The sequence below is a fragment of the Rhamphochromis longiceps genome, linkage group LG22, assembly GCF_057381845.1.
Source record: "Rhamphochromis longiceps isolate RC_006_pf linkage group LG22, R_longiceps_female_GT1.1, whole genome shotgun sequence".
Lineage (NCBI taxonomy): Eukaryota > Metazoa > Chordata > Actinopteri > Cichliformes > Cichlidae > Rhamphochromis > Rhamphochromis longiceps.
The window spans coordinates 25,397,998-25,424,803 of NC_140577.1; the positions used below are offsets into that span (position 1 = coordinate 25,397,998).

Sequence of the window (26,806 nt, forward strand, 5' to 3'; positions counted from 1 at the left end):
ACACTGTAAAGAAGAGAGGGCCAAAACTCATCCACAACAATGTGATGGACAGATAAAGTCATGCAGAAGATTAGTTGATGTTATTGCTGATAAAGTGGTGCTACAAGCTACTGAATTGTTGGGTGTGCTTAGTTTTTCCACTGGACTGCATACACTGTAAATACCAATATACTGTCTGGGGAAGTAAGCCAGGATTGGTCGACAAAAGGCTCAGTGGACGTCTGAGCCACACCGTTTGAGAACTGCACAGAACTGGGCATGAATATTGTGTTTTTTCATTAGGAAGCAGTTGTTAGCTGTAGTGTTATCAGAGTGAGGTCTCGGTTGCAGTACTAACAGTGGTTGTGTCAAGGTTTCACTGATTATTGAATGTGTAGTGTCAAGCTTTGAAAATGGGTGGCTCACTAAACAAAAACCAAAAATCTCAAAAGGAAAAAAAATTATTTTAAAAGAATTTCACTGGGCCGGCCCACATGTGATGAAACAGGGCTGTGTGAAGCAATCCTCAAGTGTTTTAGCGTGGCCTAAGAGCCAAAAAACAAAACAAAAAACCACTCACAGGAGATTTAAGTCAAAGAAACACAACTTTATTTAAGTGTAATCAAAGAAAACCCCCAAAAAAAACTGCATAGGAAATGTTTAAAGTCCACAGAGTGCAGAGAGAGCAGCACGTGGCCGTTATCTTATAGTCTCCGATGCCTTATTTAGACTGAAGACCTGACATTTGCACTTCCATCCATTACAACGTGCATGTGTGTGCACACATGTGTAAAAACACACACACTGAGATTGAACTGATAACAACACACACTGCAGCGTGGATGAGAAAGCACCAGCAGCACCCATCTAAACTCAGCTGGCCACGCTGGCTCACCCCAGCTCTTGGACTGCGAGGAGGATACATTCAGTGGATTTCTGCACAGACGACACAGATGCAGCGCAAACATGCAGACACACGCACATGGCGCCCACTTGACACGCAACAACCAGCTGCTGGAAGAACAGGATACAGCTGACAGGACGAGACGGCTCCCACCTCGGCCGGTGGTAACACAGATTTTCTGTGGTCTCTGCCGTGTCGTGTATCTGCCACCAGCAGATGGCGCCGGCGAGTGAGCAGCAAGATGCCATTTAAGCCTTTTCTTCACAAAATACATTCTAAAAGGGCCAATGAGCATCAAGTGGTGTGAATAGTTGTACTTTTTGTTAAAGATAAAAATAAACAAACCAAAACTTGAACCAGAGGGGAAAGAAAAATAAAATCAGGGTACAAATTGAAAGCATTATTTTCAAATTGAGAAATTATTTGTTTTATATATGCAAGTGGACACACAAAAAGAATCAGACTAGTACAGAGATCATAACAGTGGGGGGTGGGGAGAAAAAAGTCACTACATTATCACTACACGATTCAATGAGACACCTGCAGCACAGCGCTGCTGAGAACTACCTGAGTTTTGTCTTTTTCCTTTCTAAACACATCCCAACCCCTTTTTTTCCCCCTCGTTCTTTTCTTAAGCGTATACAATCATTTAAAAGCAGGTCTATGACCTCGCACACCTGGCTTTGCTTTGTTCTCTCCTGTTAAATTGTGGGAGGCCAGAAATAAAATGGTAGCACAAAGAAACAAAAAAACAAAACAAAAAGCAACGCAGAGCAGGGACACAGTCGACTGATCATGTGCTCAGCGGCCATCCCTGCACGCTGTCGGGTTCGAATTCAAGAAGGGGAGGCGATTTTTTTAGTTTGTGCTGTTCCTCACACCTACTAAAAGGATTTCTCATCTTAAATTTGAGCAGGGAAGGTTTTTACATCACTTCAGCATGAAAGGACAGCATTCCTATATGCCCGCTCATATAAAGCATTTTAGAGGGAGTTGAGGAAAATTCATTACTAACGGTCGAGGGTCACGCTAGTCAAAACTCTGCCGGTTGTTTCTGTGGATTCAAAGTATGGCTACCCAAACAGTGGGTGCTTTGCAGAGCCTCTAGAGAACAGGAAATACAATCACAAAAGTCAACGGTTAATTCCATCCAACGCAATCCTAACACACACTCGCGCGCTCAAACACACACGCATTTTTGGGTATCCATTTTGGAAACACCACCCCAATAATCAGCTACCCACTCCATCTCAGTTTATCATCTATCTAAAGAGACATCAGTATAATACATAGACTTTTTAAAGCATGCAACAAAATTAAAAAAAAAAAAAAAGGTTTAAAATACATTTTTTTCCTCTTTAAGAGTGAAGACCTAAGGATCTTAAAGATAGAATTCTGTAATCTTAATTAAAAAATAAAACCCGATGCAACATGAACAAACATGTCAAAGAGTAATACTGAGAAGAAGAGGAAAAAAAATGTTCTACTTTACTGGTTGAAACTGGGTGTTGTAGTCAAAGCAGCAGTGGTTAAATGTGCTAATAGCTACATCCACAATCCTGTCATGCATTTGTTTAAACCAGTGATTCCAACCTATTTCACGATGTTCCCGCCATTCATTCGCTACCTGTAGCTATTACTACTACTATTACTACTACTACATTTTAATTTTTTTGACATTCCATCTGGCTATTTTAACTATTCAATCCAAGCTATTAGCTAACAATTTATCTGCTACCTGTACTTTTAGTCAAATAACAGATGTTTTATAAAAATTGGAAAAATAATTTTAGCTAGCAGTTTAAGGTGTCCTTTACATCCTTTGTTTACCCATTCAGTTTTATTTGTTTATCCATACTGCCATTCAACTGTTTGGCTATGGTTTTGGCAAACAATTTAACAGTTCATCCATCATGTACTACAGCCTGGTCTCGCACCAAACCAGAAACTGTCAAAGAAAAATCCCAAAAAACATAGCGGCTAATTTTTGTCTTCTTGATCGATTGTGTTTTTTTACATTTTTATTCATAGACATGAATTGTGACCGAGCGCAAATTTGTGAGTCATTTGTCAGAAGCAGAATTTTCACCACAGAGTATAATGAAACATGGACGTAGCTTTTGAATGGAAAAACGAAGCAGATACGTCAGTGCCTTAAACCTGCATTCTATCCAAAGGCCACTAGATGGCGATAGCTATAGTTCTAAAAAAGGCTTCTGGTCCTTCAGAAATATGTGAGGAAATGGCTGTCTTGTCTTTCCTCCTAAGTTTGTGCTCAGCCACCTGTCTCAAGTCATACTAAAGTCCATTTTATAAATCTTGTACATACCATGTTTTTAAATGGAGGCCTATCCGTGGTACGCTCATTGGCTAATGATTTATGATTAACTACTCGTTAGCCAAATAGTAAGATTCACAATCTGACCTGCCCCTCATCAAAAATGTGGTTTTTGCGAGATTCACATAACAGTGGATGCCATCATGTTAGCCAAGTCTATCTTTTGTATACAGTCTACGATTTTATCCAGAGAAAGTGGGTACGTGTCACCATGGAAACCAAGAAAACAAAGATTTAAAAAGGAGGTGACAACTGTGATATTCTAACCCAAATTAAATGAAATCCCATCTTGAAATGATACAAATGATGTTGAAAATCTGAAATGCAAGACTGTCTCTGGTGACTCCACCATTGATTCCTCAGAATATCCTCAGATATTTTACCCCCCCCCCCCCCCCCCCCCCATCACCACCACCACCACCACCACCTTTTAAAAAGTGGGGGAAAAAAAAAAAATCTATTTCATACAAAAATTAGTACAAGGGTAGTGAACAGTTTAAATGTGATTTTCAGGGACATCATATAACATTTAAATTATAAGTATTCATTTAAATTTGTGTAGAAACAACAGATTAAAGTTGTAACTACATTGCATGCCATTGGCCTACCATCAAGCTTTCCAACCATTTTCTCACTTTGATACTAGTTAATCATTTTGCAGCTTTTTCCGGATTTATTTTTTGTTAACTTTACACCTCACATTTCTTCATCTTCACTCGATCTTTATTGGGGAACAGGTTTTGCTCAGTTGGGAATCACTGCTTTAAACCACCAGTCTGAAAGGCTACTCCCAGAGGCTACTCCTCTGGAAGAGCCAACACCAAGCATCCTGAAAATCCACGCGGCAATATTGTGCTGAAATAAGAGGTAATTCATGTGCAGTCAAAAAAGGCGGACATGTGATGGTAACGCTTTAAAAGAGGACATTTCCTCTTGCCCTCACCCCCGGCTCACTAGAACAACTTACAAGTGGAATGGACATGTCCATTATCATCATGAGGTAAAGGTAAACGGGGCCCAGCCCTCTTAAATGCATCCAGTCAGAGGAAGAGGATTTATCCTCAGGTGCTCTGATTTAACATTTGTATCTTTGATAATAGTCCAGTGACATTAGTCGCCTACAAAGGCATGGTCCAAAAAATTTTAACTCTGCTTGGCACAGAACTATCACAAATCATTTTGGCACAATGCTTTCGTCTGAATCATTTGGTTTCTTGGTGAGAAAAAGCATAAACATACCCCGACATTTACAGTAGATGCAACAAACCAAGGGCTGTTCAGGTTTACGAGCATGGAGCGATGACCATAAAGCGCATTTCATTCAAACTTTGAACAGTACCGTGGATCTTTGGTCCTAGAACTATGGGGCATGTACTGTATTGTGCGGTATGTGAATGAGGTATAAATATCCTAGGAGGTATGCATAAATAAAAGAGTAAACATGATCTATTCAGAATGAATAACAAAAGTAGAGGTATTTGAAGGTTTACATGCACAGTAGCAACGAGTGACAAACTTGAGGTATTTTTTAAGAGTTGAGGTATATGAAACAGTTCTGAGGTAAAGGAAATGTGAGATGAGAGGATGGAAATCCTGATCACGTGCAGACAGACCTCACCTCAGAGGTGAGAGCCAGTCAGCCAATATTTAATAGTTCAAGAACTTTGCAAGGCTAAGGAAGTGGTTAACAAAACTGCAATAGTCTGGTGTTTGTGGTGAGAGGTAGATTGAAGGACAAGGGGATTCCCATAGTGCTTTCACCACAAATGAGTCTCCATCACTTTATGGGAATCTGGATATGTGCGAGGATGACCAAAGACGCTACTTTGAGCCTATGGTAAAACTGTGGCACTGCTCGATGAGCTGGGGGTGATAAATGTGAGGGGGGAGGGAGAATTTCTCTTTGGTGCAAGTATCTCCTGTACTCTATGACAAGGATCTAATTTAAAAATGCACTCACACAGGCAGTGCCTGTGTCTTAGTGGGAAGTGGAAGTACTTGTGCACCCAAGCACGTGTTCTTCTTCAAAACCCACAACTCATTTCAATGAGTGTTATCAACTTTTAGACTTCTCAACAACAATGATTATTTGAGAAATGTTTTACAATTGAGATTCTGATTTGCTTTAAAATCGCCAAATCTTCCGTTGGCCATTGTGCAGGATTTCTAACTTTGGTTGACTCTAGTAGTTATTCTGTAGACCTCCATCTTTAGAGGAATTGATCTACTAGCGTTCAGTCTGGAGGCATCTCAACTCCAAGCATCAATAAGTAGGGCCGGGCTTTGGAGGTCGTCCTCTCTCATTGGACAGGACTGAATACTTGGCCCCTGGAGCCAAAGAAAGTGGCTTTGAACCACAATGTGAATGCAGAGGATTGTAATGTTAGGCCTTTAATCTGATGTCATTAATGTCATCTGAATGGCCAAATGAGGTGTCCATTTCCGAGGCTTTCGTCACACAGCACGCCTCATCATAAGGGTGTCATTCGATTACTTAAATAACCATTTTAATTTATTTTCTTAATTAAACGTTCAGACAAATCTATTAGGTACAGATCTTGGAAGATTCAATTCTAAAATCCTTTATCTAGTCCTCCTATTGGGAGACCACACAAAGGATGCTGCTTTCCTTGCATATTACTCTCTCTTTAACTGACTGGGTAGTAATTACTAATCCAGTCAGTGGGTTAGAGGTGAGGCCGGGGTTTATGGGGTATTATTCAAAGAATTCATATCATTAGAGGGGCTATGTAAAATCTGACCTCCTGAACTTTATATTTCTACACATCAGTAAATTCATCATAAAAGCCTTAGCCAGTAAAGCTAGAGGGAGAGCCTGAGGTTACAGTTAATTAATGACCTGAGCTCATTTTAAGTCTATCAAGTTTGGCATTGCTTCACACAGACTTCTTAGGCTATCATGACACTAACACCACCACAGAGCCACACAAAGACAACGTTAAATGCGAGAGCAAAAAAAAAAAAAAAAAAAAAGAAACAAAAACAAAACAAAGAAAAAAGCAAAACTACAAACATCAAAAGACGCTATTCTACGAGTTTCCTCTCAGCCAAGCCTTCTAATTAGGGCGAATCATGCAACCTCTACAGCGGTCTGAGTATTGTCTCAGCAACAACATTCAGGAGGTTTACTCAAATTTCCAAATGCACAGAAAGAATTCTATTAATCCTGTGCAAATATTAAATGTAGAGTCTATTGTTTTTTTGTCTCTCTTAAATAACAAAGTATAGAGGTAGACTTTTCTTCTTTGTAAAACTTCACGGACAAAAACCTCTGCTTGGAGACTGTGTACATTCATAAGGTAAATGAGGTAGGTACGGAGCAGAGAGTACAAGATTTGAACAAGTGAGAAATTCCCTGAGATGTTTCCTTAAGGAGAGCCGACAGAGGATTCGGAACAGCTGAGGCAGAGGAAGGGAAATATGGCTCTTTTTCTATTGATTATCAATTTTTAGAGGTCCCCCTTTGATGTATATATCACAGGTATCAGATTTTTTTTAAAGAATAGAAATGAAAATGACAAAAATAATCTATAGTTTCAATTTCCCTTCTTTTCAGCATGCTCCCAATCATCTTTGAGCTCTCCTCCTTTCTGCCGATCCATTCTCTCTCCACCGTTTCCTTCATCGGAAAAACTGCAAAAAAAAAAAAAAAACTGCAAAAAAAAAAAAAAAAAAAAAAAGGCAAAGGTAGGGAGAGAATACAAAAAAAGGTCGTTTTTTTCCTTTTAGAACTTGAGGATGCGATTATTTCCAAAGTCAACGACCACAATGGCTCCATCGGGCGACACGGCCACACCGGAGGGGCGATCCATCTGTCCGAAGCTGCTCCCCTGCGATCCGAATTTGCATAAGAAGTTTCCGTTGGGCTCGAATATTTGGATTCGGTGGTTGCGGGAGTCGGCCACGATGATGCGGTTCTCTTGGTCCACGGCGACGCCCTGGGGACGCAGAAACTGTCCGTTCCCGGTGCCCTCGGAGCCCAGGAAGCGAGCAGACTGGCAATCTGGTCGAATAACCAAGAGGCGGTGGTTGTTGAAGTCGGTCACCACCAGGTGGTCTTCGTGGTTAAAGGCTACACCTCTGGGAGAGTCGAAGTGTTTCCACAGGGCCCCTTCAAACCCGTACTTGTTGAGGAAAGAACCGTCAGGGGCAAAGAGCTGCACACGATGGTTTCGGGTGTCTGAGACCAGGATCTTACCCTCAGAGTTGACAGCCACATCCCAGGGATAATTAAACTGCCCATTCTTGGTACCCTTTTCCCCAAACTTCAGCAGGAACTGGCCTTCGAAAGTAAACACCTGTCAGAGAGAGCAAACATTTTAGAGCCTCTTATGTTTACATGAGGAGTAGACAGAAAGTAAGCGTGAGGAGCTATGTTTTATCAAAAGCTGACTTTTTAAAGGGCTTTACCCTCCCACCTAATTTTTCTGTGAATAATGGAAAGTCAAAGGCAATTCCAGCTGTGTTGATCATCTCTAACGGGGCTTTCATACCTGCACACGGTGATTGTCCTTATCAGCCACAACAATTCGCCTCTGAGAGTCACATGCAACCCCAGCCGGACGATCAAACTGACCAGGTCGAGAACCCAGAGAGCCAAACTTATGGTGGAAGGCACCGCAAGGCTTGAATATCTGGAGAGAAAACACCGTTTTATTACTCTTTAAAAGTTTCACAGCGCTCCATACTGCAAGACTCATTCATGCACTCACGCTAATGTAAACACAGCTAATGCTTTCATGCTAAGCATCACTCAAACACCTCAAACCAAGCTGTTCCTTGTATTTTATATCTAAAATTCATGCTCACTCTTTAATTCAATAAAGTGCTATTTCTAAGTCTTTCCGTTAGTGATGACATCACAATAACAAACCTACCTGTATACGGTTGTTGCTGCGATCAGCCACCACCACGTATCCCTCCTTGTCCACACAGATGCCCCAGGGTCGACAAAGTTGACCGTCTCCCTCGCCCTCACAGCCAAAGGATGACACTTGGGTGCCGAGTGACCCATAGCTCCGCCCAGACTTCACAATCACCTTGAAGGGGCTGCCCTGGATGTGCTGGTTGCACACCAGCACGGACAGGAGATGCTCCCCCTCACATTTTGGCAGGTAGCCGACGGTGTACGAGCCATTCTGGTGATCCGTTACATCAGCTGTGGACACGTTACCATCTGTAACCGACATGACTATTGCAGACAGCGCGTCCCCACCTGAAAGACGTGGCTCGCCATCGTGATCGTATCCAACCACAGTGAAGGAGGTAGGCTTACTGCGAAGGGCACTTTTCAGACCCTCACCGTGGGCTTTGGTCACGGGGGCAAAAGCCCCACTGCTAATCAGGCCCATGGACTGGATGGCAATGTAGAGAGCCTGCAGGGACCATTGATGCAGTTAATTGAGCTTCTGTGTTATAACATTTATTTGTAAATGTGAAAATACTGAACAGTGAAATGAGGTAAGCTAAGACTGGCTTGCGATCGTTCTAATGCTGACCTGGTCTGGAGGAGTGAACATGAAGCGGTCGTCCTCTTGTGGCTGCAGCAAGCCTCTGAGGGCCTTGAGTTCATGGATCTGAGTGAGCATTCGCTCCCTCGCCAGCAACACATCCAGGTGGTGGCCCTCATCCAACACCTGGCTTACAGCAGCAATGGTGCTGTCCAGCTTGGTGAGACTCTGGTGGAGTTTCTCCACCTGCAGGTACAGAGACTTGGCCTTCACCTGGCGGATCTTCTCCACCTGCAAGGAGTTGGTATGGGTGATTAGGAAGACAGCTACAGCGAATGTTTACCCACATTCAAGAGCATCCTGTTCGACAAGATTCAACTCATTAGAAATGCACTTTGACTCACAATAGCAAAGTAGAGTCTTGCAAAAATAAATGCACCCATCAACACACACAGTTAGCAGACTTATTTTGTTTCATGGTGTCACCCCCTCTTGTTCAAAAGAACTTAAAGGCTGAAAATGAAAAAGATCATTAAGAGAAATTTTCATTTTCACCCAAAGTCCTGCCGCTCACTCGATATTTTCCCCTTTTTCAGACCGTTCCCTGTGAACTCCAGAGATGTTTCCGTGGGAAATTCCCAGAACATCAGCAGCTTCTGAAATACTCCAAAGACCATCAACCATGCCACGTTAAGTCACTTAAATCACCTTCCTTCCCCATTCCTATGCCATTTGATCTGCAGCAGATCATCCTGACCATGTCTACTAAATAGCACTGCATAACTGCCATGTGATTGATTGATTAGATGTGTGTTTTAACAAGCAGTTAGCGAGCCTAATGATGTGCCTAATGAAGTGGCCGGTGAATAGTTTCTGCCATGTGGATCAGGTCACACACCAATAATGTCTATAAATACTAAACCACTAAGTTTAATGAAGGCTAGTAATGTTACTGTTATAAGTTACTTTCAATAATTTTATCAAACTGCTAAAACTACGACTAGAAGGAAACAGATTACGCACCTTCTTATTTTCTATCATATACATACGCAGTGAAAATATCAGGTCAGTGTACGTTTTACCCTGAACCAAAAAGCTCAGTCATCAAATGCTCTAAATGTGCCGTTTCAGACAGTTTTTTCTACTGTTAGCCCTGTATGTCAGATAGGATATATAACCGTCTCAGGTACGCATCATCAGCTGTGACCAAAGAACAGTCATCTGCCTTTTAAATTTTCCATTTGTGAAGGCCAGTCAATCCAAAGAAAGTTGGCCTTAAGTCAGAGCAGCTAAACAGCTCGTTTCAAGAGCATGAACTGAGCCCCAGCATAACATACAAGATGATTATTCTGAACTGTCAAGCAAAGAGAAAACAGTCTCCTCTTTTATGAACTGAAAAACATTTTCTTTATCCAAGTAATAAAATCATGATGTAGCACATATTCTTAATACCTTTTTAGAAGACCTTTGCAAGTGAAAAACACTGATAAAGATTTGTTTAAATGTTCTAAATAGTTGCTTATATATTTCTGTTATATTTTAAATACAACATTCACAAAACATCATCATCTATGCAAAAAGACGACTCTAGTCAAGATTTCCTAACCAATGTCCAGAGACCTTTTTCCTTTGTTGAACAACAGAACACAATAAAGTGCGTAACACTGTATCAAAGACACCAGGACTGGAGATGAAAAGCTGAGAGGGGAAGAACCAAAATGATTTATTAGTTTAAAAAAAAAAATGGTGTGGTTTTTTCCACCTCTTTTTAAGTACTTTGACTCTCGTTTAACTGTAACACTGCTCCTGTTAGAAGTCATATTAGGTTCCATTAGAGTCAGAGAGTATAAAGCATTAAAGAGGGTGGTATAACCTGAGAAGCACCGACTGGGCTCTTACTTACTGCAACCCAACAAAAAAGAAAAAAAAAAAAAGAAGTAAAACACAATAGCCCGACTGCCTCTGTGGTTAGAAGGACTTCTGATAGCGGGGAGGGACCCAAAAGAAACAAAGACTCCAGAAGAGAGGGATTCTTTGTTAACCCGTGGCATAGGTGAAACTGTAATTTGCATCTGTGAGACTAGAGTTACACTTAAGAGTCGCCGAGGACAAAGACTCAAGTTGGGCTTTCTGATGAACAGACAACTAGTTTTAGTCCCTCGGCTGAATGTGGTGAAGAGAGGAATGGCTGAGGTGGTGTGCATTTCAACGAGACAGAGCAAAGCAGGACCAGCTCCTGTCCTAGTTATTCAAGTGCACACCGACTCAGTCACGTATGCAGCATGTTTACCCTCAACTCAGAATCATGAAACTGTCCACTTTCAGATATACAGTGCTGGGTGACTGAAGAGCACCTGACTGGAGACTGTTTCCTTTATTCTAGCACCACTGGGCCGGGCCCACCAGTAACCCTCACAGTGGCCAGCAGAAGACAGCATCCCTGTCCTGTTTTACGTGTGGTACGACCGGTCTGTTGGCGAATCATCCTTATGCTCAAGTTGGTTGTCGGAGCATTTGGAGAGATGTGCAACTGGTATATTGGAAGACAGCACAGGAGCCCGTTTGCATTGGTTTAAAATGCAGTAAGTCAAACATGAGGAGCTGCTCAGTGCACCCAGCAAGTTCCCCATAGTATGAGAGCAAAGTCCGGAAACAGTCCTCATAGATAACACTGGTTACATTGTTACACTGCATTTAGGTTGATGCTCATCGTGTTTTACTCCAATTAGCCATTATAAAAACCTCTTTAAATTGTGTTTTTACTGAAAAATAGTTACAAATAACCCAAATACCATTTTGTTTAAATTAACAGACACATAATGGAACAAAACTAGCTTGCAAAACTCATAGCACATCAATATTATGCTAAGGACTTCCAAAGTGTTGTGAGGATGAAAGGCTGCTATTACTGTGGTGAGGATTCAAAAAGAGAAAAATGAAAAACCACAAGAATGACTAAAACAATAGAAGAGTTTGGAGGAGCACTGTGTCACGCTCCATCAGGTCAAAATATCAGACTTAGTCATATTTCCTAAACTCGCGACATACGGACTATTTTCATGTGATTCAAATAATGATACGCATGTTGGAGAATTGGAAGCAGAGTTATCCCAGGGTGATGGATCTTCCTGTAAACCTGGGTGGCCCTGCGTCTTCTGTAGGCTTTAGGCCAAACTGTCAGCGTAACAGCTGATTTTGTTTAATTAACCAATCTCGACATGTATGCTTTCAAGCACTGCGTATTCCCCTTAACTATGATTTACAGCCCCGTGTTTAATCCCCACGGAGACTCCGCCCCAATGGGTGCTATCATTTGCATTTTCACTCCTGCACTGGTGTGCGTGAACGCTAAAGCTGAGATGATTACATTGGATATGAACCACTTAAATAACAGTTATTTTACTGAAAGGTAAAAGGAAAGGAGAAAGAAAATGGATGGAGCAAACCAGATTTTAAAAAAAACAAAAAAAAACTCCATCCTGAAGTCCTTTAAAGACTGGATGTCTAAAGTGATTGTGAATATGTCCTGCGTTAAAATATTTCTGGACTATTTTTGAACCAAGCTCCATTTTTCACATGCAAATAAACAGGTCCAGCCAATCACATTACTGCATTTCCCAACAAATGCACTCACAGCTCAAGACATGCACAGATGCTGGATATATAATGATATAGAAATGGTAACAACCTGAAATATGTAAGCGGTCATGATACAGCTTCAACTTGAAAATGGATTAATCCAGAATCTCTGTTTCTGTTTAGAAACGTCAGGACCAGCTCATCGTCACTTGATGCTGACTTCAGTGCATTTTTGAGGAAATTTTTTTATACGTTTTGTTTATACGTTACAACAAGTTTGAATCCAAAAAAATCCTGAAGTGTGGGGTGTTTTTCTTCTGTGTGTAATGTCCTTTATCCTTGTTGCTGTGGTGTTGTTGCTACAACATGACCTGTAGTTGCTTTTCCTATAGGAAGGTGTAACTCTGCGACACTGGAGGCAACATCTGAGTCTAGTTTGCTTTGTTTAAGTCCCACTTTCACAGGAAAAAAACAAAACAAAAAAACATACACTCCACACAGAAAGACCCAAGCCGGTCAGTAGATTAAAACCCAGGATGTTCTTAATGTGAGGACAGTGCTAACTAGTGGTGCAACAGATCAAAAATCTCACGGTTCGGATCGGATCACGGTTTTAAGTCACGGATGGGATCAATTTTCGGATCAGCAAAAAAAGACAAAAATTTAACATTTACTTCTTGAGGTATTTTTTGCCTGTTAAAAACATTTAACTCTAGACTCATTCCACGCAATTAAAAAAAACCCCAATATGGTACAATATAGTTCAGTACAGTCTTTGTATCTACCACTCAATTCAATTTTATTTATAAAGTGCCAAATCACAACAACAGTCGCCTCAAGGCGCTTTATATTGTAAGGTAGACCCTAGAATAATACATATCGCTCATTATATCGCACTCTGCTGTGATATAATGAGCTGTCACGGTCACGTAGCTTTTCGTTGCCCTGGAGGTCCACCCATTTGTAGTAGTTAGGGCAACAGAAGATGCCTGGGACAGTTCAGCCACAACTTAAATCTTTTCCTGCTCATACATGCTTGGAACAATCTTGCCACTAAAGTGGACGCGAACGGGATATCATAGCGTGGCTCAAGCACGTTCATCATAGTTTAAACCCCTTGTTTTGCACAACAGAATACGGCCTCCCGTCTGCAGCTAAACACCCTAGCAGCTTTTGTAATAGCTTTAGTCTGGTCGGACTGGGCAGCAAAGGGCTGCTTAAATACTGTAAACTCCTCTGCTCCTCCACTTGGACCGCTAGCGCTGGCAATAACTATCGCTGGCCATAACTATCGCTTGACAGACCCACCACACGCACCATACACACACTTTTTTTTTTCTCCCCTCGTTTTTAAATCTTCGGATCACGTGCCAAACCGTGGAGTGGGATCGGTTTGGATTACGGATCAACCGTGATCCGTTGCCCCACTAGTGCTAACCCACCACACCACCATGCTGACCATGAACAGTGACCAGTAGTATACCTTTTAGACATCCAATATTTAGTAAAGAAGTGTTATCAGTCAAACGTAGTGACATTTGGACTAATATTTCAGCTATAATAAGACAATGCACTACCGCCAATCCATTTAAAACTCAATGGCTAAAGAGGAATCAGATCCGTGAGCATTCATTTTGGACTGATTTGTTATCTTTGATGGTGTGTGTTTTTAAAGGACTTTAAAGGACTACAGATAAAAAGGTAGCCGTTTGGCTAACTCTGGCACATTGACACTAATATGTCCCTTTTGAATAAAATGAGTTCAAAGTCAGGTGTAAAAATGTTTCACTAAAGGCTGATAAATACACAAAGTAGCAGCTCACCTTCCATAGAAGCTCACACTCCCTCTCCTCCAGCGCTTTCTTGTGTCTCAGGACAAGAGCCTTCACTTCTGTTTGCACCACTTTAGCCTTGATCTCCACCTGCTCGGACATGGCCTGGACCTTGTCCATGCTTAGCTAGAGACACACAACACAAAATTGTAAGATGTGACATAGAAATGCTGTCAACTTTGGAGACAATCAGAACAGAAAAGAAAACCCAGGCTGCTATTTAAAAATTAAAAATTAAAATAAAAAAAATAAAAAAATACCACTAGCAATGGAAAGGCACAAAGAGAGGACTATAATGTGCAAATGTAGCTGTCACTCTGTAGTGTGACAAAGGGCGGGAACGTATAAAGACTGGCCTGTTTTATTAGCCATATGGGACCCAGAAACAGGACGCAGAGGATCAGGAAACATAAAAGGACACTGTATGTGACATCCAAATCAGTGCACGAGCACCTGCAGAGATTTTGTGATCTATTCTTTTGTCACATTTGGTGGTACTTTTAGAAGGGAAGAGGAAACATGAGCCAGGAATAGGAAGTCACTTCACACTGCCCAAAAATGATGCAACTTCCTACTAGAAGGGACAGACTTTGGGGAAGAAAAAAAAAAAAAAAAAAAAAAATCACATGAAGATCATGTTTGACGTGGATTTCTCCATTTGTTGAGACACTGAGGATTTAAAGTCCACAGAATGGATACTGAAAAGTATTGGAAGATGCCATTGCATGGTTAGACTGGTTAGATTAGACTAAAGTATTTACAGTGTGAATCTCTGTGAACTTAAAAGCAGTCTCATTTTACAGTCGGGCTCAACAGAAAGAGCACGTTTATAACCTGGATCAATACAAGCACTGAAAAGCAATAGCACCAAACAAAAGGTCTTAGCTTTTACAACACTGAGTTTCCCTTTGCCTCCCCCTGCCTCTCAGTTTTATCTGGCCTTTCCTCTGGCAGTTTCTGGGGGGTCAGAGGGTGATCAGGACCTCACAGGGACGAAGGGGAGGAGGGTTTAAGTCTTCCTTTGTGATATCGGCCGCAAGGATCAAAGGTCAGCTAAACCACCGCTCGCGCTCTGCAGCCCCGGTCTTAAGACACATAACACCCCCAATGCATCCCTGCAGCAATAAAGCCTGGCAGCAGGGCTCTTTTCTCTTTGGCCTGGCTATTTGAAACAGCCAGCTAAAGGGACAACTAAATCAGGCCCCCAGAGAAGAAACAGCAGGACGGGAATTCTGAAGGAATCAGAGGGGCCGACTGTTGTCAAAGTTAATAAGGAGCCACGTTGAAATTAAAATGCTACCACCTTTTTCTCACCATCTGTACATTTCTACAAGACTGATTTTTTGATACTGATAGGAAATCTATTTAACGATTTCTTTCACCCTCTCCTCTCTTAACCATCTCTGTTTCCCTCCCTGTGATTTTTTTTTTTGCATCTCCTGCTTCCACCCCTCCATCTCTCTCTCCCTCGCAGTCTCTGTGTCGCCATCATCTTCCGCATTTCTCTTCACATTCCCAGAGGAGCACAGCTTGCAGCACAAAGAGAGTCAAACTAACCAATCAAACCTTCTGAGGCATAGAGCTCCGGCCAACCAGGAGGTCACAAGTCCAGGGTTAGGGGTCAACGAAGATAATGGGTATAGAGTGGGCGGAAATTTCCTACCTCAGGGGACAGCAGAGTGTGTGCGTGTGTGTTGCCTATGCCTACGTTTCTGTTTGCACATTATCTGGCGTCAGTATTTACTCCCGCGGTGACCTGGACAAAAGTGGACAGACACACAAACACACACACAAAGCCCAAGGTGCTGCCAGACGACAGGTGGTATATCTTATGACTCAGCTACTCGTACCCCAGTGCTTCTCATGAAACCAAGTGTGTGGTGTTTGTTGTTGTTGATGATAATGATGATCCCAGTGTGTGCTGTGGGACATGACTTTTATTTCTGGCCAGGAGTTTGGCAATCTATGTGGTGACATTTCTGAATTTGTTGACATAAGCGCTGCTCACGCACCAATAAATCAGCCAAGCAGCACAAAGATACAGAGAGTGTGACAAAGGCCAAGGGTTAAAACAAACAACAAAACGAACACACGAAAAAGCCACATTTGTTAACTTGCTATTTTAAACACTGGTATCGGCTGAGAATTTCACAATCAGTGCATCCCTACAACTACCCATCCATTAAGGTACAAAGCAAGGCGCGGTCACACAGAGGTTAAGCTGGGAAATGGATAGGCGAGGCACATGCTCTACTGAATAGATAGTACGTGCCAGCAAGTCGTGTGACCTCAGCGCAATGAGCTAGTGTTTCATGTTTTGGGTGAGAGTTTACCAAAGTCACAACCACCACCCCGCCTTTGAGGCAACTTAGATAACACTCGTGTGTCTGACGTATCCCTGTGAGCCAGTTACCATTTCAAACTAACAACTAATCCATTACCCGACTTTACGATTGGCTGAGTGTTTGACCACAAGGCATTCAAAAAGGAATTTATAAACTTTCTTTTTTTTTCTTTTTTTTTTTTTTTAAACTGCTCATTGCAATTTATCCATTCTTCCCCCTACCTTAATCAAAATTTAGACTGACATGTGAATAACTGAAGATTCCACTATTACTCACAGAAAATCCTTCTGCTCATTGTTTGGAATTTTTAATGTGACAAAAAAACAAAACAAAACAAAAAAAACAAAAAACACAAAAACCCAAAACATGACCAGGCAGACTAAAGTGTTAATAAAACTCACATTTTTTCCTCCAACTTATTCATGTGTCACTGTATAAGCAGGAATTTCGGTTGGGGGTGGGGGGGCTTAGGAAGCTGCCACCCAATCTATAATTATGTAAATGAAGAGAGGTGTTGTGTGTTTGTGTGGGAGTGGGAGAAAGAGGTGGAGGGGGAGCGAGTGAATACAGGGGGGCAAAGTGCTGCACTTCTGTGAAAGAAGAGGGGAGTTTTCCTTTCTCTGAAATCCTTTAAATACCTCATCTACCCTCCCCCATACTCCTTTCCACTCCTCCTCCCCTTTGACCTTCAGCCTTATCCCCCCCACCCTCACCCCCACTCAAAAGAACTCATTCCATACAGCCCCACCCCCCCTTCTTTTAGGGCCAGCTGGAGACCTCTAACCCCTAAGGCTTCCCAGCACCAGGGACTGGTCACTCTCAAACATATTGAAGCTGATTGTCTCCCATAGGTGGTCACTCTGTCCTGAAGGGGGGGGGGGGGGGGGGGGGGGGGCACGCACAGCTGCTCTAGTTTCCACTCAGCCTCATTAGGCAGTGATAAAGGTTCATTTGGATATTTTAATCTTGGCAAGAACCTTGTTTTTGTCAGAAGTAGGACAACCTTACCTGTAAGTCCTTGAATTGTTTGGGTTTGTTGAGTTAGCACTCAAATCACGTTCTTCTGATTCTTCTCCAACACAGTGTGTTGAGTCACCTCACCAGCACCAACATACAAACAACAGAATTTATCATCAGTGAGGTTGCGGTCCTACCTGCACCGCCTGTCGTCCCTGCTGTGCATCTGCCAGCAGCTGGATGGTGATGGCCCGGCAGTCCTGAACGGCGTCTTGCAGGTAAACGAAAGTGTGGCCCATGTGACGGCCCATGCTGCACTCTCTGCAGATAGGCACCGTGCAGGTTTCACAGAAGAACAGAAACACCTGAGAAAACAGGTAGCACACGCATCGTTTCAGCTGTGCGTTCAGACATCAACATCAAGCTCAAAGGGGCCAAAGTCTGGGTGCTGACCACAGCAACTCCAGTCTCAGAGGCATGCATCAGAGTTTGAATGTGTGTGAATGTTAGATAGCTATATAGCACTTACATAAAAAAGGAAAAAAAAAAAAAGTGCTTATATGAATGGGTGAGTGAGGCATATTGTACAAAGCGCTTTGAGTACTTGGGTAGAGTAGAAAAGTGCTATATAAGAACAGTTTAACATAGGGCTTAATGCTACACACATGCTGACACATGAACCTCATCTCCAAATAATAAAATCAAGTCTTCTCTTTCGGATACTGCTAATATGGTTGTGTCTGGCAAAGAAAGCCCCACCCATCTGCTTCTCGAACCGTCGGTTTATGTGGAGCAACCAAACAGAAGAAAGCTGGCTTAAAGGGAGGGCGGGACCTAAAGCAGCTCGTTTTAGAGAGTGGATACAATGAGGGCGATGCACTGAGGTCCAGCGTAAGATAAACGAGTCTGGTTTGACTGGATGACTTCCATCTATGCTGTATTTTGTTTTTTTGCATTTTAAATCGCTACTAGCACGAGCAGCAAATGTTCAGGTGATATGCGTTTTCACGCCTGTTACTGATGGATGTTATTTCTGAAACGGTGCCCGACTCCTCATCTCAACTATAATCTGGATGCAGCGTCGGCGTTGTGTTTTGCTGCTGTGAGTCAACAAAAGGTCGACGGTAAAATGAGACAAGCAGCATGAATAAATTAAGCACCACAATAAGAGTTAGTCTCCCTCCCACACACACACACACACACACACACACACACCTAATTTAAGAGAAAAGGCTTTGAATGATAAAGAAGTTATCCATATGCATGTCCTAGCAGGGAGGCTCAAACAGAGCTCAAAACCCCTGAGCGCACTTCTCTTCTTAAACATGGCGGCCAAGAGGCCACCAAAACTCAATCAATACTCAATCTGGAAAGAAGTCTTGGGCTTGTTGAGATTTTAACACAAATATTGCTAATATGCTCCCATGTTTATCAGGATGCACCACATACAGGAGATGAGGTAAAAGCTGCACTGATCATCGTGGACAAAAATGTCCCTCAGGACAGAAATGGAAGATGTCATTTAACCTTTGCTGCTAAACGCTGAGCTTTGCTTTAAACCCTCCTGCTTGAATACCGATCGCTTGTAATGGAGGGCTAATTAAATATGCACAGGGCGTCATATCCCAAAGAGACACCAGATCAGTGGCACCCAATAGCAGGAGACCTGAGTGGATGGGGAGGGGCCTGCAATCAATTCATCAATATTGGCTGTTCCCCTGGGGAGCAGGATAATCTAATAGGACGCACACCTCCCCCTTTATCAGACTTCCTCCTCTTTCTGCCTCTGGCTGTTGGATCCTTTTCTTCTTGTGCTTTTCTTACAATCTCTCCTTCTGTTAACGTCAGTGCTTCACTTCGATCTCGGCACCACTTTGTCACTCAGTGCCTTCCTCTTCCCGGCTTTCCTGTCCCATCCCTCCCCCGATGACTTCTCACAAATTCCAGGAGCACAGGACACACAACAGCGAGGAATGCAGCTGGTTTGGAGAGGAGGGGGTGAGGAGGATGAGGAAGGTGATGTGGGGTGGGGTGGGGTTGAGCGATTGACGAATAGCTGCAAATCAGCAGTACAGGGATCAAACGCAACTCCTCCAAGTGACTACTGCATGACCAGTTATTTAATGAAATCCATGTTTAAGGCGGGTGGGAAAATAATTTTAGATGAAGACTCTTCTTATAATCATTTAGGGTGACAAATAGAGGGAATCAATTCCACTGAACACCTCTATCATCACTAAAGTTTAATATGGGTCATTCAGAAACCAATACCTCAAAGCTGTGTTATTTCAGGCTGCCATTTGTGCATGCTGTAACATGGCCAAGAGAAAAACAACAGGAGTCTTCTTTCACGGTAGCAGATCTTCGCTGCAAGGCCCTTCACACATTTTTAATCCTATCTGCTCCACACATGTCATCAACGGTCCTTGAGGTGAATCATACTCTCTCATACACACAGTGTTGGAGATTACATAACACCACCAGGCCTCTAGGAGCAAGGATCGATATTATTGACTTGCACAGAATACAGTCTCTTTAAGGCAGTGCTCTCTCTCAGCCTGCCTCTGTCTTCAGTACCTCTTTCAGTCTGAGGCAGGTTCTTTCTAGGAGATCGGTTGAAGTGGATTTGCAAGTTTTAAACTGTATAAGGACTGTGTTTTTATTAGAAATAGGAGAATCATGCCTGAGAGTTGTGGCTTTAAGTTAGGACCACAGATTGTACATGAAAGAGAGACACTGCCATCCTGTCGTTGCCCAGAGGTTAAATGCTAACATTTAATGAAACAGTGATGTGTCAAGTTATTTGCAAAGGACGGGGGTATTACACAGTCACTGATTTTAAAATTTAAAGGGGGAAAAAAAAAAATGTCAAAAATTGAATCTGCCCGAGTCCTTTTACTGCTTGTCTTCCCCCTGCTGTCTCACATTTTTCATGTCTTCTCTCTAATACCCTATATTAATAAAGGTTCAAAATTCTTCCCCTGGAGCTGTTATGGAGGAAACCAGTTTTTGTAAAAGACTATTTACTTTCTTTTTAAAAAGGAGTTTAGTTAAAAAAAAAAAATATTTACAGATGCAGCCCACAGGCTTTTGGACAGTGAGACACTCTGTAATTGTGTTTATGTACCACCACAACTTTGCATTACCTGTTTAGGACTTATGGTCATTTTTAAGTAAACAGTGCCCCAATTTCAGAGGCTCAAAAGTAACTGGCCAATTTATTGATGAGCAGTGTCATGGTCAGGTGAAGCCTGTTCCCTGGTCACCCCATTACAAATTACATAAATATTCTGAGATGACTACAGGTGTTGGACTTGTATTTGAAAGCGTCTGACTAGAACTTCAATTGCCAAATCAAAATAACATTTGCCTCGAGGCGCTTTATAACTGTAAGATAAAGGTTCTACAATAATACAGCAACCTCCAAATAGCAGACACCCCCCTATCAGCAAACACTTGGCAACAGTGGGAAGGAAAAAACATGCTTTTAACGGGAAGAAACCTCTGGTAGAGCCAGGCTAAGAGAGAGGCCATCACTAGGATGGAAAACAAAAAACAAAGCTATCAAAGAGATAGCAAAGCTTTAACAGTCTGCAGACTTTGAAAGACCCAACTGTAACATTCACTTTTCAAACTTAACATGTGCACTGGTGTTGAAAATTGTTAATAGTTGACGCGTCGTTTGAAGCTTTGTAAGATCCCAAAACATGCAGGAATAAGTAGTAGGAATTAAGCGTGTAATAACGGACTGAAACAGAAGATGGCAGCACTGCATGTACAAGGATGCCAGCTGCCGTTAAACCCCGAAAAAGAAGAAGCAGTGTCCGGTATCGTAGCTGTGTCCAAATTCAGGAACCGCATCCTCCTGTGCCCACTTTTGTAGGCCGATTACGTTACAGCGACACGACGAAGACTGTCCAAATTTGAAGACTCCGACAAATGCGCCCTTCATTTTCCCAGATTTGAAGGATAGGTCGGGTGTATACTTCGTGGCCCAACCTATCCCAGAATTCATAGCGCGGCCCTGCTCAGTTTCCAACAATGGCGGCGGCTAGTTAGTTTTAATATTACTCTTATTTTTCTTTCTGGGTCACAAAATAAATGTTTAACATATTTTCAGGCGAGAATGTAGCTGTGTAAACTTCAAATATCTGCTCAGTTTATCAAGACACCAGATATTTTCAAAAGCGCTCAAACGTTTTCGGAGACGTCTGTTACCCACTAGCTCGATAGCTAGCTGGGGTTCAAGGCTCACTAGAGCCGGTGAGAACACCGGACTCCCGGCAAATAATTTTCAAACCCACCTCCGTCTTTCGCTACTCAGGTTAAACATGATAAAAGTTACTTAGATAACTTAAAAATGTTATTGTTTGGCTTTTTTCAGTATTTTATTTGTTCCTGAGTAAATCGGTTTGGCTGAGATTAAAGTTATAGTTTTTACACAGCTGAATAAACGTCAAGCAGGCAACTGATTATCAGAAGTGTGAGATGCTCGAGAATATACTCCGGTGTCCTGTTATATTTTAGATAGCAACGAGCACACGGCTGAGTTTATCAAACTCCACCGAAACAATCAGCAAATGTCATTAAAATTTAATAAACTACCATCTTGTCTTTATTTTTAGTTAGCACATACCTTAAACACTTAAAGCTGTAAGCTAATGATAGTTATATAAGAGCAGATGCTGCTGGCGCAATAAGCTGTACGTTTTACGTCCAATGGATGCATGATCTGATTAGTCGACTAATCGCAAAAATAATCAATGACTAGTCGACTATCAAAATAATCGTTTGTGGCAGCCCTAGAGACAATTCTGACATGTCCAAAATATTGTAGATGTCACATCAGGCAGCACCATGTGCTTGCCATGAAGAAATGAGAACAACATGAAAAGATGTGAAATGTGGGTAATGCCATCAAAGTTGTAAATTCCACAGAGAACAGCCTGGAGGGGAGGCCTCGAGGCAGAGCAGACTCACCAACATTATTTATTACACACTAATGCGTGGCACGAGCAAAGGCTTCAGGCAGAGGGACATTCTGCTCGTCTACATCCAAAAGGCATGGTGACACAGAGGGTCAAGTACCAATCACGTCCAGACTGCTGGATCTTTGCACACTTTTATTGCTTGAATGTTATTTTGCTCCTATACCTTCTTGGTTCTTCTGCATTCGGCTCCACAGTTCACAAAAGCCTTGTGCTGTAATGAGAATGTTAAATGAAATGACGATTTCATGAAAATGGTAAACACCTTAGCTAACACATCATAAATACTATTATTGGGTAATTCATAATAGCAAAAGGACTAACATCAATACGCGTTAATATTAGCCATTTAATCATTAAACAACTTTAACTTTTTAACATTTATGATAACCTATGTTTACCACTTTAATGTTGTTCAAACAGGAGGTCTGACCCCTGAAATTTGCCCCAAAATCATTGTTCAGTGTTGTGAACTTCAATTTTAGCTGTTAGTATTGCTAACAGCAACAGAGGCAATCGTGGCTCAAAGAGTTGGCAGTTCGTCTTGTAACCGGAAGGTTGCCGGTTCGAGCTCGGACAGTCTCGGTCGTTGTGTCCTTGGGCAAGACACTTCACCTGCCGCCTACTGGTGAAGGCCAGAGGGGCCGATGGCGCAATATGGCAGCCTCGCCTCTGTCAGTCTGCCCCAGGGCAGCTGTGGCTACACCTGTAGCTTGCCTCCACCAGTGTGTGAATGTGAGAGTGAATGAATAGTGGAATTGTAAAGCGCTTTTCGAGACCCTCAAAGCGCTATATAAATGCAATCCATTATTATTACTGTATGAAATGTAGGCATCCTAAATCTTAAAATTATAAAACTAAAAACAAAGAGGAGAAGCTGGAGAGGAAGAGGAGTAAACAGAAACTGATTCAATGACAAAAATAAATACATAAAAAAAATTTAGTGTTGATCTTTGTAACCTCAAAATCATGAATTGATTAATACACTGATGAGTTAGGGTGTGCATTTTCACCCGAATCTGACGTTGTGTTGCATTTTTGTCTTTTTAAATAAATGCCAATAGTTTCACGCCGCAGCACCGTCACAAAGCAAAAAGGTTAACTCCTGAGGGAAATAACAGCGATGCACAATGGCTGCAAGTTCCCCGTATTTGTATTCACACAGCAGCAGGATCAATCCTGTTTCCCCTTTCCCACCATGCAATGCACTGGGAATGGGGGGAGGGGGGGGGGCACAAACTTCAATAGCCAATTTAAAAAAAAAAAAAAAAATAAAAAAAAAAAAAAAAATCACTGCATGCAGCATGCATGCGCTCCCTGCGTGCACAGCCGAGTGGGGGGAAGGGACGAGGGCCATGTAATGTCACACAGTGGTGCCACAGAAACAGGGCTGCTTGGGAAACTGAAAACAAGTTTGCTCAAAAAACAAAACAAAAAACTAATCGCGCACGCATTGCAGCAGTGAATTTCTACAGCTGCCCACTGGTACCAGACAATGAATAGACGTTAACCTGCTGGATTACTTTTACAAAGCATAGTAGTGTCAATAAAGCAGTTTACCATCACATCATTTGACCAGCCCGCAACACGCTTTATCCACAAACCAACACAAGAAAAAAAAAAAAACCTGAGTTTTTCCTGCTGCCAAGATTGCCGGGCAGAGACACTTGGATATCTGTAAACTTACGGCTTAATTCAGCTTGTTACCAGTTAAGAGACTCTTGTTAACACGACCTTTAAACTAGATTGAGATTTGAAAAGGAAAAAAAATTGTAAGAATTTATTAAATTGCACAAAAAACCAAGCAATTTTCAGACCTGGCAACCATATTTCTGTCAGCCCCTACAAAGCACTTATGTTTGACAGCTGAAATTTGTAGGTATTTGTCTACAAAGGGTGACTGTCTATGTAGACACTTTGTATATCAGAACCTCGTCTCCTCCAAAGCCGACTCAATGATCAACAGCAGCACAAGCAGAAGATTGTTGTCTCCAGTGTTGTTGACAGTAAGCAGCTCCAGCATCTAGAAGGCCGACTCACAGCCCTGCTAGCAACTGCATGTCCGCATGTGCAGCCTCCTCTAATTTGTACAAATACTATCATTTTAAACTCAACTGAAGTAAATTGAAGTAAGCTGAAGCCAGCAAGATTTAGCAAGTTTACACTTTAATTTCATAATTTTAAAAAACAGCTGTGATCCAAACGCGTTTCCTCCTGTATTTTATTTTTCCACCAACAGTGTGTAAGAGCTCTGTGAGAAAACTCATGAACATTTTAACCCAGAATGAATCTGTTTAAAGTTGAATTCATTTAAAACATCTTTTAAATGGAAATGGTTTCCAAAGTTCAAAAAGTGACGCATGAGTACAACAGGACTTGCTTGAATCATTTAAATAGAGACCTTCTGTTAATCTGTGTCATCGCCTCAGGTCTCTGTGCTCTTTTCTTCAACTGCCTGTCAACACAACGACAGAAAAGGTCAGAGCGAAAAGGAAAATTCCTAGAAGCTGATGTCACATGTCAGTGTGAATTTGTGAAAGGCAGTTTTATTCACCAGTGGAAAAAATAAAGCTTCAAGTAACCAAGTGATTAAGTAACTCACTTTATGTAATTACTATACTCAGACTGCTCATCTCTTTTTTGAAGACAACAACAAAACTTCAAACACTGCTTTTAAAGATAGTTATACTGGACTTCACTTGAAAGATGTTTTTATGTAAAACAAAGTTCAGCAATAAATATATTTCACACAATCACAAAGAGGCAAAAAAAGCTAAATAAATACTGTTGTTATCATTTTTAGAAAGTGTGTCGGTTTTAAACTTCCAAACACTTGATTACCAGTCCAGAATTGCAGCACACCCCATTGCAACACTTCAGGCAGGAGCAGACGTCAGGACATAAGGTTAAGCATGTGCACGTACACACACGAAACCTTCCTTTACTAAGACATGACTTAGAGGCCACAATGTGAAGTGCAAAAAAAAAAAGCTGTCTCAGCTACAGCAGAGGTCCTTTTTCTTCAAACAGGCTGTTACACCAGGCAGATTTTATGCATCAGTCATCCTTCAGTGAGCAAACTAACTTCAGCATGTGCTGGAGTTAAATTAGAAAACTAGAGGAAGATCAGCAGAGTTACTCCACTTATGAAAGCTTAACCAGCCAGCATCAGCACTAAGCCACTTTGGTATGTTCGGGCTGGATAATCTGAGGAATAACTGATCCTAACATTCCCAGCAATCCTTGGAAAGCCATCTGGCAGACAAAGGTCCTTCGATGCAAATCACAGACACCTACTCTTATCTTTTGAGAAAACGCTCTGCATATCTTGTTCACAAAGTTTCTCCCTCCCCTCTTTGTTCCCACCATTGCTGTCTCTCTCTCTCTCCTCTCCTCATTCTCAACACCTCGCCCCCACCCCCACCGGCCGCTGCTCCGCCCTCTTGTGGCAACCCCGGTGGCTCGCTGCCACGAACACAACATGCACACGGACACTCCTGCCGATGTTTTGAAACTTAGCCAGCTACAACACGCGGAGGGCGGTGGCTGTAATACAACGATCTGATTGGACAGCCCCGCTGAAGGAAAAACCCACAGTCAGCTGGCCTCCTTTGCATGGACAGCATGTGAGTGATTGTGATGCGCTCACTGGAGCAGTGAAGTTTAAAAATAAATAAATAAATAAACTGAAGTAATGACACAGAGACGGGGCAGATAAAAGGAATAATCGCAACAATACAATTATGAAACGCAAGCCGGCAGAAAAGAGGAATTAAATGAATAGGATGTAATGTGCAGCAGCGTTCTGCCTAATAAACAACCCACATGCTCCATGAGCCTCAGCTCGTCACAGCCACCTCTTCCCCTCTTTTTCTTAACATAAGGCTTCAACTGTTATCTTGAAAGCTCATTTGCTGGAAAATATTCACAACGTATTTAATAAACTCTGACACTGGTTACAAAAACACAATGTTCACAGTCAGCCCGCCATCCTAGCTGTTATTCAGCATTTACTTTCTGTACTTTTGTAGCCAGTTCTCTGCACATTACTTATGCTCTGATGTTGCCACCTTTCTTTGCAGTCACCCTTCTTTGGTCTCACGTCCATCATCTGATTTGTCACACACCACAACATCAGCCCTGAAAGCTGAGAGATTCATTGTGAGTGAGGCTGCAAATAATGTCACAAAGTGAAGTGGCAGTAAGACCTGAAGTGTGAGTTGCATCAAAAACTGGTGCACGTGTTCCTCAAGCACAGAGCCATCACTCAAAAACTGAAGAAGCCCTAGCAATCACCACAAATCAGGCAATTAGCTACTCTTACGTATGAAAGGCTAAGATACTAATACAGACTAGCCCAAAACTAATATTATGAAGGAAGGATTAAGACTTATTTTTCTATTTTCTTTTAAA

General features: G+C 42.0%; 1 protein-coding gene across 1 annotated transcript in view; it reads right to left on the minus strand.

Annotated features, from left to right (window-relative positions):
* Positions 1-565: 565 nt before the first annotated feature.
* Positions 566-26,806, minus strand: part of trim71 (tripartite motif containing 71, E3 ubiquitin protein ligase) — a 38,934-nt gene continuing 12,693 nt past the window's right edge. Inside the window, exons 2-7 of the mRNA XM_085395149.1 lie at positions 17,603-17,770; positions 14,095-14,229; positions 8,741-8,983; positions 8,120-8,617; positions 7,736-7,876; positions 566-7,540 (exon numbers count right to left, since the gene is read on the minus strand). Coding sequence (XP_085251275.1) covers positions 6,968-7,540; positions 7,736-7,876; positions 8,120-8,617; positions 8,741-8,983; positions 14,095-14,229; positions 17,603-17,770 — 1,758 coding nt within the window. The 3' untranslated portion in view covers positions 566-6,967. The remainder of the gene's footprint in view (positions 7,541-7,735; positions 7,877-8,119; positions 8,618-8,740; positions 8,984-14,094; positions 14,230-17,602; positions 17,771-26,806) is intronic.